At 44.5% G+C, this 13,671-nt stretch overlaps 1 protein-coding gene across 3 annotated transcripts in view; it reads left to right on the forward strand.

Annotated features, from left to right (window-relative positions):
* Positions 1-13,671, forward strand: part of UBE3C (ubiquitin protein ligase E3C) — a 118,236-nt gene that overhangs the window by 74,630 nt on the left and 29,935 nt on the right. For all 3 annotated transcript variants that reach the window (XM_024739191.1, XM_024739192.1, XM_024739193.1), the window contains exon 18: positions 3,161-3,408. In XM_024739191.1, coding sequence (XP_024594959.1) covers positions 3,161-3,408 — 248 coding nt within the window. The remainder of the gene's footprint in view (positions 1-3,160; positions 3,409-13,671) is intronic.

Raw genomic sequence — 13,671 nt, forward strand, 5'->3', positions numbered from 1 at the left:
CGAGGACGAGGACGAAGGCCTTTGTGCTGATCCACTCCCACTTCGCAGTGAGCGGCTTAGCTCTTGTGTGTGTGAGTGTCTTCCTGGGAAAGTCTAAGAACCATGTGAGACATTTGTGTCATTGTCATCGTGGCCCAGGTGTTCATTGTGCAGACAGATGACATTCGTCGTGTGCAGGACTTGTATTGAAGGGGACAGCCCGTGCTTACGTAAGTGCAAAGTGAGTGATGCTGACTGTAAAATTAACGATGTGTTAGCTTTCTGACTCTCGAAACGTTGCTTTCAAAGTTACGTTACCGTACCGTATGCCTCCCTCTCTCCGGCAATTGGAGAAACTGCTTATCGGCTTATCACAGGTAAGTGATTTTTAAAAACATGTAACAATGCTACCAATACTGTATTATGGATACGACTGTAATGGTGTATGCCATAAACATGCTGTAAGGATTCATTCCTTAGCGTATAGGCTAGGCTACCGTAAACAGTCATACTCTTGATGCTTTGTTATCAGTGCATGAATCGTTATACCTGTAAACAAATAGGAATTTCGTTTTCACGTTATCTTTTCATTTTTGATGTCTAGTGTTAGTAATGTGTATAACATCTACAGTGTTTTGTATCGTGTAAGACAGTGTTGGTGTAGGTACTGACAGCCAGGCGATTCATCTTGAAAGCAGATGATGTAAACTTGACATGTCAATAAATACAGTACAGTACTGTGAATGTATTTTCTCTTCCTTATGATTTTCTTAATAACATTTTCCTTTTCCTAGCTCACTTTATTGTACGAGTAGAGTATATAATATGTATACCATACAAAATATGTGTTAATCGACGGTTTATGTTGTCGGTAAGGCTTCTGGTCAGCGGTGGGCTATTAGTAGTTAAGTTTTGGGGGAGTCACAAGTTACAGCTGTGTGATTTTCAACTGTGTGTGGGCCCCTAAGCTCTGAATTCTTCAAGGGTCAACTGTAATATATGACTTAGGTCCCCCCACCCCAACCTTACTGTGTAAGTAGATACTTCTAATCTGTCTTTTGAATCAAGTAGTGGCAAGATACCTAGAAGACTAGATTTGCTTCTAAAAATATGGTGCTATTGTATATTGCTGTTTACAGAAATGAGCTTCAGGGAACCACAGAATCTCAGTTCTGGCCACAATTGAGGAAGTGACGTCTGTGAGTGGCTGTGGAGCCTCTGAGATACAAAGACCCGCCCCCCGAGGGTTAGCGGGCGGGCCTTGGCTGAGCATCACCGCTTACAGAATGTTTACACTTTGAATTTTTCAGAAACCTGCTGCTGCTGCTAACTGTTGGCATTCGGTTTGAGAAATACTGTACATGACACATAAATGCTTGTAGTTTATCCTGAAAACTGAGTGTTGAGAAGATATATGTAAAGGTCACAAAGAACCGACTGTATTTTTGTGTTGCATCCACGGTTATCTGCTTAGAATTCTTTCTGCATTTTACCTAGGCCTTGAGGGTGAACATGTTTGGTAATTGTATTGATCAAAATAGATGCAAATAACATTGTTTGTGGAATTTAATCATCAGTGAAAAGCATGTTCTTCATTTAAGTGTAGTTAAATTTTAAAAATCAAAGAATGTGTTTTAGTAGAAAAGAACCTATGCTTTGTAGGAAATAGACATGTTTTAAAATTACAGCACTACCCTTTACAATATTAGCTGTATGTCCTTGGGTGAGTCATTCAACCTTCCCTGTCCTTGGATTTCTCACACGAGAATGGGGATTATTCTTAACCCAGAGGTTGTTAAAGGGTTGGAAATGATTAATGTATGTGAAATTCCTGGCGTGAGTTCTGCCAGCTCGGGGTAGACGTCAGCGGTGGTTATTCCCTCACAAGCACGAGCGCAAGAGGACGCTGCTGCCGCCTCTGGTCGGGTTTGTTTACTCCTGAGGGAGGTGTGGGCACTGCACTGCCCTAGAGGAGAGCTCGCCAGGCACAGCTTTTGTCCCTGTGGCAGGATGGGTGGGCGGCCCTCTCCTGTGCAGGCGCCGTGGGCCTCAGTCCACACGTTAAACTGTCGGCCCTGTTGGAAGGGAAGTATGGAATATTCACACCCCAGGTCCTGTGACCTCAGTGCTGACACTCGCACATCACAGTGCTGGGCTTCAGCTGAACCGACGTTCTGCTAGACCCCTTTCCGGGCTGTTTTCTAGAGCTCACCTGTCCCCTGAGATGCTTTGGGTCAGATACGTGTGGGCGACTGCACACTGCCGGAAAGACAGCTGCAGCGCGGACCCGGGTGCAGCCCTGCGACCTGGGTTCAGTTGCCCTCCACCTGCGGCTCTTGGTGTGCAAAGCACCTGAAGGACATGGGTGGGAAACGGTGAAGGACGCGTCAGTTACTTTGTCAGACCTGTTCCCTGATAAAGCCAGGGAGCCCCTGGTTTTGACTTGTGGTAGAATCACGTCTACTGGCCCCGTATTTGGGGCCTGTGCCCTGAAGCCTGTGTCGGAGGCTATTGTATTCATTGAAAGTGAGTCCGGGGCCTGGCACCCCTGCTCTTCAGTGCTGTCCTTAGGAGGACCTGTGTGGAAACACCCCTCACATGTCAGGCAGACTCAAGCAACTTAAAAACTGCATATTGTGGTACATTATGTAACCAAAAATTTCCCCCATTTTCCAGCCAAACATCGTTTTAACTGATGTAGCTTCTGGTGTTCTGACTCGTGTCCTGCGCCTCTTTCCAGGGGTCTTTGTAATGCTAACTTTGTTGACATCTGCTTTGTTCGTTTATCTTTTCGCCTTTCTTGGTGATAGTTTTCTGTTCCAGTATTATCCTTAGGTCCTCAGTTCCATTCCCCTCTTCCTGGTATTTGAGTTTGTTACATCCTTTAGCATATGTGGGATAACTGTACTTTCTGCCAAACACACCTCCCCCGCCTCACTCCATTCTTGGTCTGTCAGTATCAGTGCAAAGGAACGTCTCTCTTCTTCCCATTGTGGGCTCTGAGGGAAATACTGGTCAGTCTGTCTCATTGTCTCTTTTTAATGTTGATTTTTTTTTAAGTCTTGCATTAAAATATTTTTAATATTCTTGCTCCCCTTACCTAACTTCCTGTAATACCAGCTTATTTTATTGCTTTTTAAAAAAATATTTTCTCCTTGCCCCATCCCCCCTCTTTTAACAGAGCCTGATTTGAAAAAGCGGATCCGTGTGCACTTACTCAATGCACATGGCCTGGACGAAGCTGGCATTGACGGTGGTGGTATTTTCAGAGAGTTTCTAAATGAACTACTGAAGTCGGGGTTTAACCCCAACCAGGGCTTCTTTAAGACCACTAACGAAGGGCTGCTGTACCCCAACCCAGCTGCCCAGATGCTTGTGGGGGAGTCCTTTGCCAGACATTACTACTTCCTGGGCAGGATGCTTGGAAAGGTAAAGTAAACTTTATGTCAAAACGGATCTCAGACCACGGGGTGAGAAAATTCGGTGCTTCTGTGTGGTTACCGCCTGTTTCATTGAAGGTCTTTATTCAGAATTGCTTAAGTAATTTTGATGAACCCCTGAATCGTGTTTTCTTACATAATAACTGCTTTATAGCATTACACATTTCATACACAGTTACGTACATTTAAAAATTATTGATATAGTGTAGAAAACATGGGAAGCATGATATAAAATTCTGTTTATACACATAAAATTCTGTTTTTCTGCTAGCATAGGTATGAGTACTGTAAATATTTTGTCTTTTCACAGTTGCTCTTGTTGATAATCAGTGTTAAAAGTGATTCTTTTAAGGTTCTATAAAATTTTCAAAGTGCTGTGAGGTGGAAGGCCACAGTTATTCAGTGTAGTTTGTGTTATATATGTTGTATGCAGATTCTTGAAAATTGGCCACTTAAGGATATTACGGTAATGCTGTAGGTATACACCATCTACATCTGATGGTATACACCATCTATACAAACACACCTTACCCTTTATTGTAAATGAAAGGAAAATTTAGTTATATAACGTAGTGGAAACTTCCTAGTTAATGGTGAAACTTTCAAAGCACACCTTCCCATTAGAGTCAGAGCAGGACCAAGGTACCCACGGAGGCCAGTCCCACTTACTGTTGAGCTAGAGCAGTGCTGGCCTTAGTCTGTTCAGGCTGCTGTAACAAGATCCCACAGACTGGGTGGCTTACAGACAACAGAAATTGACCTCTCACAGTTCTGGAGCCTGGCGTCTGAGATCAGGGCACCGCGTGGTTTTATCTGGTGGAGGCCCCTTTCTTGGTTCAGAGCTGGTGCCTGCTCCCTGGGTCTTCACATGGCAGAAGGGGGCGAGGGAGCTCCGTGGGGCTTCTTTGCAAGGGCTCTAATTCCATTCACGAGGGCTCCACCCTCGTGCCCTAAGCACCAGGGGCCCCACCTCCTGACGCCATCGCAGTGTGTGGGGTTTGGGGGAAACGCAGACGTTCAGACCGTGGCATAGCTTGTGGGCTGCCATAGGCGGGGCGTAGGAGGTGGGGCTCCAGTTACGTTGGGAGGGGCTCTCCCCCACAGCTCGGGCCCAGTCCCCCAAGAAAGGGATTTTTCTTTTTTTTCTCTTTAATTGATTACTAGCATTTTAAGTTATGGGAACGTTTACATATAAGGTTATTTTGTTTGCTTCTTTGCACTTAAATAGTGTTGATAATTACTAATCCTAACATGATGTGGCTGGCAAGTATCCCACTAAAATCAGTAATTGAAACTTATGCCCAGCTGTTGCAGGTGAGGTGGAAAAATCATCTGGTTATTCCCATAGGAAATTGAAAATGAATGATTTTTGGTTTTTGAATGAATGAATGAATGAATGAATTCCACCGTCGTAACTTAGAGAGGAGCATGGTGTGTTTGGGGACGTGCGAAGTGATTCCCCGGTACTCAAACTAACTACCAAGTACTCACGGTCACGACAGACAAAAAGTTTTACTCCAAGTCCACCGTCTGAGTCAGCAGCCCATTGCGGTGGCTGGCGGGTGGAGGTGGGAGGATCGTGTGAGTGCTGCGGTCCAGCCTCGGGCCTCCTGGCCAGCCCGCCTCGTCAGAGTGAGGAGATGTCCTTCTGCCCCCTTCCTGGCTCCCAGCACCCACTTCTGCCAGGCACCGGGCCCAGTTCAGAAGATCCCTTCCTCAAGTTAGTTCCCGCTTCTCTTCATACTGGGATGTTTCTTGCAGTATAGAAGGAAGATGTAGCTTCTCCCTGGTTCTGTAAAGTACCGTGCACAGGGCACACACCGTGGCCACTGACTGCTGAGATTGATAATAAGTGAAGTTCATGCTTTATGTTGCCCAAGAACCTGGGTGTGTTGTTATACAGATAGGTAAACATTTTTCATGGTATTTTGGGGAAATTTGTTAGGGTTTTTGGATCGTCTAGGAATGCATTTTTATTTCCACTGTTTGAAATAGTAGAATAGGAACGCCTGATATTTAATATTAACTATCCAGCACATTTTTAGAGACGGGCTGGGTTATAACACAAGGACTGTTATCAGTACGGCCTCTGAAGGTCAGAGGAGTGACCAGAGGTGACAGTCTGAAACTAAGGGCAGCAAACTGCAGCCCCTGAGCAAGTCTACCCACCTATTTTATTGTTTGTTTGTTTTCTCTTGTTTTAAAAAAAGCCTTCACTGGAATATCATTTCCATATTGCCTGTGGCTGCTTTCCCCGGGGGCAGAGCTGAGCAGTGCTGAAGTATGTGCTGCTGGGCCCTTTCCAGGACAGGTTTGCCAGCCCTGCCGGGGGGCCAGCCGACAACCAGACCATAAAGGGCCGGTGTGTCCCGTGATGACAAGTTGGCTCTTCATCCCGTGGGCCGTGCAGAACCACTGTGTTCAGCAAATGGCTGAGGTGACAGACTTTGTACATTTTTCGGGAGACCCTGTGGAGCCCACGCGGAGAATGGCTTTTAGAGACGAGGACAGCAATCCGGTCCTGAGTGACGGTGCCCTGATTACCTAGCGTCAGGCTGTGAGGTCAGGTCAGCTGAGGACTGAAACGTGACCACTGGATTTATCAGCAAGTTTTTGTATTCTGGGTGTTTTTTTCTTGTAATGTTTTATTGAGATAGAATTCTCAAACCATGCAATTCACCCATTTAAATAAGTACAATTCAGCGGTTTCGGTGCATTCACAGATTTGTACGGCTATCACTACAAATTTAGAACATTTTCATCACCTGCATCCATTAACAGTTACTCCTCCCTTCCCACCCCCAAGACCTAGGCAAACACTAATCTACTTTTTGTTTCTTATTCTACTATTAATTGATCTGTTAAGGTACCGTTTGTCTCTTATTTGTTTCCTTATTCTGCACATTTCCTATAAATTGAATCGTAACATGTGTGGCCTTTTGTGATTGGCTTCTGTCACTTAGCATGTTTTCAAGGATCACTCAAGTTGTGCCATGTGTCAGTACTTCATTCCTTTTATTGCCAGTTAATATTCTGTTGTAGGGTATAACCACATTTATGTAACCATCCCTCGGCTGGTGGACGTGAGGGGGGTAGTCGTTGGTGATGTTTTTAGTGGGGTGGCATGATAGACATGAGTTTGCTTTGGGGTGAGGTAAAGGAAATGGAAGGGTTACAGGTGGAAAGAGTGTCGGTGGCCTTTTCAGCCGGCTTGGCTCCCAAGGGAAGGAGAGAGAGGATCTCTAGAGAAAGCACAAGTTCCAGAGAAGAATGGGTGGATGGTTTGGTCGGTGTTCAAAGACAGGGTAGCAGTCTTCGGTGAAGTGTCCGTGGGTAAAGAACCAGACAGGGGGTTGGTCTGGAATCCTGGGAGAGGCAGGAACTGATGAGCAGGTGTGCCCCAGAGCTGCACCCTCTGCGGGAACTTGCTGCGATGGCGCAGGTGTTGTCTGGCTGCCCTGGGGCCGGTGCAGGGAATCTCCTTGTGATGTCGTCCTTCTCATCAGCTTGGGTGTCAGCAGCCGCTGTGGCTCGTGGCTGCGGCGTTGAGCAGCCCTGGGGCTGGTGGAGGGCCAGGGGCCATCTCTGCTAGACGAGGTGAGAGGGGGCAGCCACTGGTGAGCGCCCGGCTGACGCAGGGCTGCACTGCGGTGTCTGGAGAGACTGTGCAGAGTGAGCACATGGGGAGGAGGGCCCCAGGAGGTGGAGTCTCAGTAGGGAAGAAAGTGCACCAAGGAGGAGGGGTGAGCAATGTGCTGAAGGCAGCTGGGAGGTCAGGAAGATGGGGCTACGAGGGGCACAGCTCTGCTCAGGGCGGTGACACTGAGCCAGCAGCAGGCTGAGTGCAAGCCACGCTCAGAGCTCAGTGTCCAGGGGTGATTACTCAGCAGCTTTACCGTCTTTGAATAAGTAAGTAAGAGACTAATGTTGCTACGTAATCATCTTCTATAAAAATTAATCAGAACTGTAATCATTTTCAACTTTACAGTTAAATTCCTTTATTTGTAGTTCTGTTCTCTGTGGTGCGTATTATATTAAACAGACCTTCCCTCGGAGCTTCGTGTATGGAGTTGCCCACTTGAGAAGCACCCTCATTCAAAACTGATGCCTGCAAAGTAGGTGAAGCTCTTGTGACTTATTTTGAAGTAACAGTGTTTTGGGAGTACAATTCACATTCCATAAAATTCAGCCTTCTAAAGAGCACAGTTCAGCGGGCTTTAGTACATTCACTGGGTTGCGCAGCCATCTCCGCTGTAATTTCAGAACAAATCCTAAAAAAGGAAACCCCATGTTCATTAGCAGTCGTTCCCCATTCTGCTCCAGTCCTATCAACCCTGGGCCACCACTGCCCTACTTCCTGTCTCTGTGATTTGCGTGTTCTGGACATTTCACATAAATGGAATCACACAATACATGGCCTTTTGTGACTGATTTCTTTGCCTTAGCGTAATGTTTTCAAGGTTCCTCCATGTTGTAGCATATATCAGTACTTCACTCCTTCTTTGTCTGAATAATGTTCCATCCTGTGAATATGTACTGCAGTTTATCAGTTCGTCATTTGATGGATTGTTGGGTTGTTTCTGCTATTGGCTATTACGAGTAACGCTGCTGTGGACCTTCATGGACAGTATATTTTCATTTCTCTTGCCAAGAGAAATACATACCTAGGAGTGGAAGTGTTGGGTCATATGGTGACTATATCAAAATGTCCGCACCCTTTTACAATCCCACCAGCAATGTATGCGAGTTCCATTTTCTCCACATCCTTGCCAACACTTACTATTGTCTGTCTTTTTTGTAACACCCATCCCGGTGGGTGTGAAGTGGTGTGTCATTATGGTTTTGATTTGCATTTCCCTGATGATTAATGATGTTGAACATCTTTTCGTGTGCTTCTTGTCTTCTGTGGAGAAATGTCTATTCAGGCCCATTTCTTAAATTGAGTTGTTTGCCTTTTATTAAGTCCTTTATATATTCTAGTTTCAAGTCCCTTATTAGGTACGTGGTCTGCAAATATTATCTCCTTTTCTTTGGGTTGTCTTTCATTTTCTTGATGTTCTCCTTAGAAGCACAAAAGTTTTTAATTTTGTTTTTCTTTTGTTGCCTTATCTAAGAAACCATTGCCTACGCCAAGGTCACAAAAATATATACCTGAATGTTCTTCTAAGAGTTTTGTAGTTTTAGCTCTTACATTTATGTCTTTGATTCTTTTTTTTTTTAACATCTTTATTGGAGTATAATTGCTTTACAATGGTGTGTTAGTTTCTGCTTTATAACAAAGTGAATCTGTTATACATATTTTCCCATATCTCTTCCCTCTTGCGTCTCCCTCCCTCCCACCCTCCCTGTCCCACCCCTCTAGGTGGTCACAAAGCACTGAGCTGATCTCCCTGTGCTATGCGGCTGCTTCGAGTTTATTTCTGTAGATGGTGTGAGTTAGGAGGTTCCTCTATATTCTTTTTCATATGGATGTCCAGCTGTCCCAGCACCATTTGTTGAAAAGACTGTCCTGGCACTCTTGTTGAGAGTCAGCTGACCACAAATGTAAGGGTTTATTTCTGAACTCTTGATTCTGTTTCATTGATCTCTATGTCTAGCCTTATGCTAGGGTGACACTGTTTTGATTACTGTAGCTCTGTAGTAAGTTTTGTGTTGTGTGTGTGTGTGTGTGTGTGTGTGTGTTAATGACACATGGTAATGGAACCCCAGGCCTAACAAAGCAGCGGGGTAGTGAGAATCGGTATGTCCTGGATATAAAAATCATGCTCCTTTATTTGTATCTCTTTGAGATGCATCATTATAGGCCCAGTTATTATTTATTTGTTCAGATTCCAAATGTCGCTATTTTAATAATACAGACTTTAAGTGTTCTTCAACTTTAGTAATGGGCTTCAGCTTGACCTCACCATTTTAACAGTATGTTTTCTTCAGGCTCCCCTTATTTCAGTGACAAATTTCAGACATTGACCTGATGTTAGATTCCTTAGCATAAATTTCAAACAGATCATTTTCTCGCCTTAATTCATTTTAAGGCATAATGTATCTCTCCCACCTGGAGCTGTGTGCTGTCCTTGGTGTCAGTTCTCAGGGAGATAGTATCTGTCCCTGTCAGTGGTCCCTTTCGACTCAGTCTCAGCTCCCTCCCAAGGATGTCAGTTTCATAACTCATTGCACGAAAATCTTTGAAAGGATGAGCTATCGTTCTTGCTGTGAAGATGAGCCTTTATTTTGATAGCCTAACCTGAAATACTCCCTAAATTCAGTGGTTCTTATACAGTGCAGTGACAGACAACAGAGTAATTTTATTTGCATAAATTAAATCTTACTGCAGTTCTATATTATTTTTCCTTCCTGAGTGTATGAATTGTCCAATCTTGATTCGTGTAGAGGCAGGATAAGTACTAGATGATCCTGGCTCGCGGAAGCTGTCTGGCTCACTGGTAGCTCTGTGCGTCGCTGGTCAGTGACGTGCTGCTCGCATCGAGAATTGTCCTGACGACACAGTCTTGGAAAGTGCTGTAGATTCAGAGGGGATAACAGATCGCTCTTACTGCTGTACTCTGGAATATTTTCTTTTTTTTATTTTCTTTATTTATTTTTGGCTGCGTTGGGTCTGTTGCTGCGCGCAGGCTTTTCTCTAGCTGTGGCGAGCAGGAGCTACTCTTCGTTGCGGTGCTCGGGCTTCTCATTGCGGTGGCTTCTCTTGTTGCAGAGCACGGGCTCTAGGCACGCGGGCTTCAGTAGTTGTGGCTCGTGGGCTCTAGAGCACAGGCTCAGTAGTTGTGGCGCACGGGCTTAGTTGCTTCGCGACATGTGGGATCTTCCCAGACCAGAGCTCGAACCCGTGTCCCCTGCGTTGGCAGGTGGATGAATAACCACTGCGCCACCAGGGAAGCCCTGGAATGTGTTACCTCTTTAAACCAGATTCCAGGGAGAAAAATTTGGCATCTAAACCTTTCTCCTAAAAATGAAGTTTGTATAAATTCTATCTCAGAGCTCTTTAAAATAATGAAGTTTAGACAAAACCAGTATCAAAACTATAGTTATTTGAGGATCGTACTTAATTTAGTTCCTCACTTTAAGGATTTTACTCATATAATTTTCTGCATGGAAATTCCTAAGGGAGCAGAGTTTCTAAAACATATCTGATCACAAATGGTTAAACTTTGTACCAACATGTTAAAAATTGTCCAGATCTAAGTGAGTGTAATAGTATAGCACTAATAGTGTGGTATCTGAACATTAAATCTTTAAGAGAAGAAAATTGTATATTGATTGATTATGATATTTATTGGGTCATAATGTATTTAAATTTTCTTTAATGCATATGTTAGTGATTGTTTACTGTGATGAAGTGCAGAGAGGTCTTCAGGAGCACTCCTACATAGGAAGAACTACCTCGTGTCACTGGTCACTTCTCCATTAGAAGTTCCATTAGCAGATGATTCCTGCCTTGGTGTGGGTTGTGATTGCATTTTATCGCCTGTAAATCAGGCTCTAGACGGGGAATAAATAAACAGCTCAAGGATGTGGTAATGTCATCTTGAACTTTTTTTTTTTAACAGTTAGAAGCACCTACGTCCATTTAAGCCGATTAAGTTCAGAATATTTATTGAAGGAAATCTTTCATCGTATTTGAATTCTATTTGGAACTAGCTCTTTTTTTCTTGCTTCAGAATATTGATTTAATTGAAACAGAATGCCTGTAAATCACATTATTTGATAATATCTTGATCATATATTTCAAATTTTTAATTAGCAGATGGTGAAACTTCAGCATAGTGTATAATTTTGTATTGAGTGGAATTCAGCACTTACTGTATCATAGAGTATAATATTGGCAGTTAACAGTTTATCCTGAGATTTTTGAGAGCTGGGAGAATTTATTTTTCTATTCATTAGAGTCCTTTTCTAAAATGCTCACTCATTTGCAGAGGCTTTAAAACTGTTGATTGAGGTGAGTAGTAGTCATTTAAGTTACTTTGGTCCTTAAATGGCAAAGCTTCTCCTTTATAATATCTTGTTTTGAACTCTCAGACTCATTAAGGGTCAGCATCCGATTGTCATCAGACTGAGTGCTCTGAGCCTAAAGTTAATATATCTTCCCCTTAGATCTTCTTAAACATAACGTTCAGTAAATAGTTGGGCATTCTGTGCCTAGCGCAGGTCTTCCAAACAATGTTAAGACTTTTTTTCCTTTGATATCAGCAAATTTCAGAAGCAAGCTTTCTCTGAATCTCCCAGTTAACCACAGGGGACGATTCAGCACGAGTTTGCTCTTGTTGACCTTCAGCTTTTTTTGGAAACAGAAAAATCAAAGATCATAATTTATAAATATGAACAACTTATAATTTACAAATGATTATTTTGTTTGAACCTTATCCCTTCTGAGAATTGTACCTGCTTTTACAGCATTCTAATCACAATTTGTATTCTTTTCCATTAAAAACAAAGCACTCCCAAACCTGGAGATAATTCTTCTTTTTGCTAGTTAAGGTTACAGTTTTCTATATAAGTTTATTTCTTCAAAATTAAACATGAGGGCTTCCCTGGTGGCGCAGTGGTTGAGGGTCCGCCTGCCGATGCAGGGGCCGCGGGTTCGTGCCCGGGTCCGGGAGGATCCCACATGCCACGGAGCGGCTGGGCCCGTGAGCCATGGCTGCTGAGCCTGCGCGTCCGGAGCCTGTGCTCCACAACGGGAGAGGCCACAACAGTGAGAGGCCCGTGTACCGCAAAAAAAAAAATTAAACATGAAATTAAAATAGTTTACAGTAAAAATGGCAGGTGTATTCCAGAATTCAGTTGATTCCAGTACCAAAAATATTATTGTAGTTTTAGCCATTCTGAGATACTCACCAAAATTCTTTCTGCTCCCACATAAAGTAGATCTTGCTTACTATTGAGATATCCCTTCTCATATTTTTTTAAGCACTCCCAGACACTAGTTTAACATGGGTCAGTATCAACACTGGGGCCATTTTCCTTTTTCTAAGCCATGTTAGATTCTCACCAGGAAAATTAGGAACACAGACTCTTGCTGGTGCTGCGTAAGGTGTATTGCATGTCTTTCCCTGCCTTTATTTGTGCGATAAGGGCAATAATTATCTAAAAATAAATTCGGCCCATTTAAATCCTTCTAAACACTTAAAATGAGTAAATTTCCTTTATGAAAAGGTAGCCAAGTGAAGATGTATATTGCTGCTCTTGTTTCTAAAATTGGGATGACTTTGTTTGGGAGATAGCAGTAGGTTGGTGTTCTCCGTGAGTGAGACAGACCAGGCTGGGAGTCCTGGTTCCAGCAGCAGGGATCTGAGCAGAGGAGCGATAGCATAAGAGTCATGTTTAACAGGCCTCCTGGCCTCTGCTGTTAGAAGTAGCCCAGGGCTTCCCTGGTGGCGTGGTGGTTAAGAATCCACCTGCCAATGCAGGGGACACGGGTTCGAGCCCTGGTTCAGGAAGATCCCACCTGCCGCGGAGCAGCTAAGCCCGTGTGCCACAGCTACTGAGCCCACACGCCACAGCTACTGAAGCCTGCGCGCTGCAACTAGAGAAAGCCTGTGCGCAGCAACAGACCTAACACGGCCAAAAATAAACAAATAAATAAAAAGAAGTAGCCCAAGTGGCAGCAGGAACCCAAGGACTGGGTGATGTCACCCAGGAGTGGGTGTGGCTACAGAAAAGGCCTTTCCAAGATTTAGAGTTCAGGGAGTGAAGGAGAATTTAGCAACACAAGTTCAGAAGAAACAGCTAGAAAGGTCAGGAGAAAACCAGGAAAGTGGTCTTTTGGAAGGGTTTATCTGGAAGCCAAATGAAGACTGTTTCAAGGGAGAGAGAATGACACGTCGGGTCAGGTGCTACCCGTAGGTCAGGTAGATAAGGACCGAGAGGTGACCATTTCTGCCAGCAGTGTGGACAAGCAGCTTTCCTGGAGTGGTGGAGGCCAGAGCCTCTGCACACGGGTCGAGAAAATGGGAGCAGTGTCTTCCAGAAGTACCTACCGTATGGTGTCCTGGAGCCTGTATCCCTACAGAAATAGTGCGTATATTCGGCAAAGCACGAGCTGGAGTGTTTATACCAGCGCGATACTGCACAGCCCAAACTGCAACCCGCAGGGGCCCGGGGGCCTGCCGGCCGCGCCCGGAAAGTCGCGGAGGTTGAAGGGCGTCTCGCGGGGATGGGTGGCAGCCGGGCCACCAGGGTCGCCGGCCAGGCGGGTGCCTGCGTGCTTTTGCCCGGGGTGGGGGGCGCTTTC

The sequence above is a fragment of the Neophocaena asiaeorientalis genome, unplaced genomic scaffold (genome assembly GCF_003031525.2).
Source record: "Neophocaena asiaeorientalis asiaeorientalis breed wild unplaced genomic scaffold, Neophocaena_asiaeorientalis_V1.1 scaffold145, whole genome shotgun sequence".
In the NCBI taxonomy this organism is placed as follows: domain Eukaryota; kingdom Metazoa; phylum Chordata; class Mammalia; order Artiodactyla; family Phocoenidae; genus Neophocaena; species Neophocaena asiaeorientalis.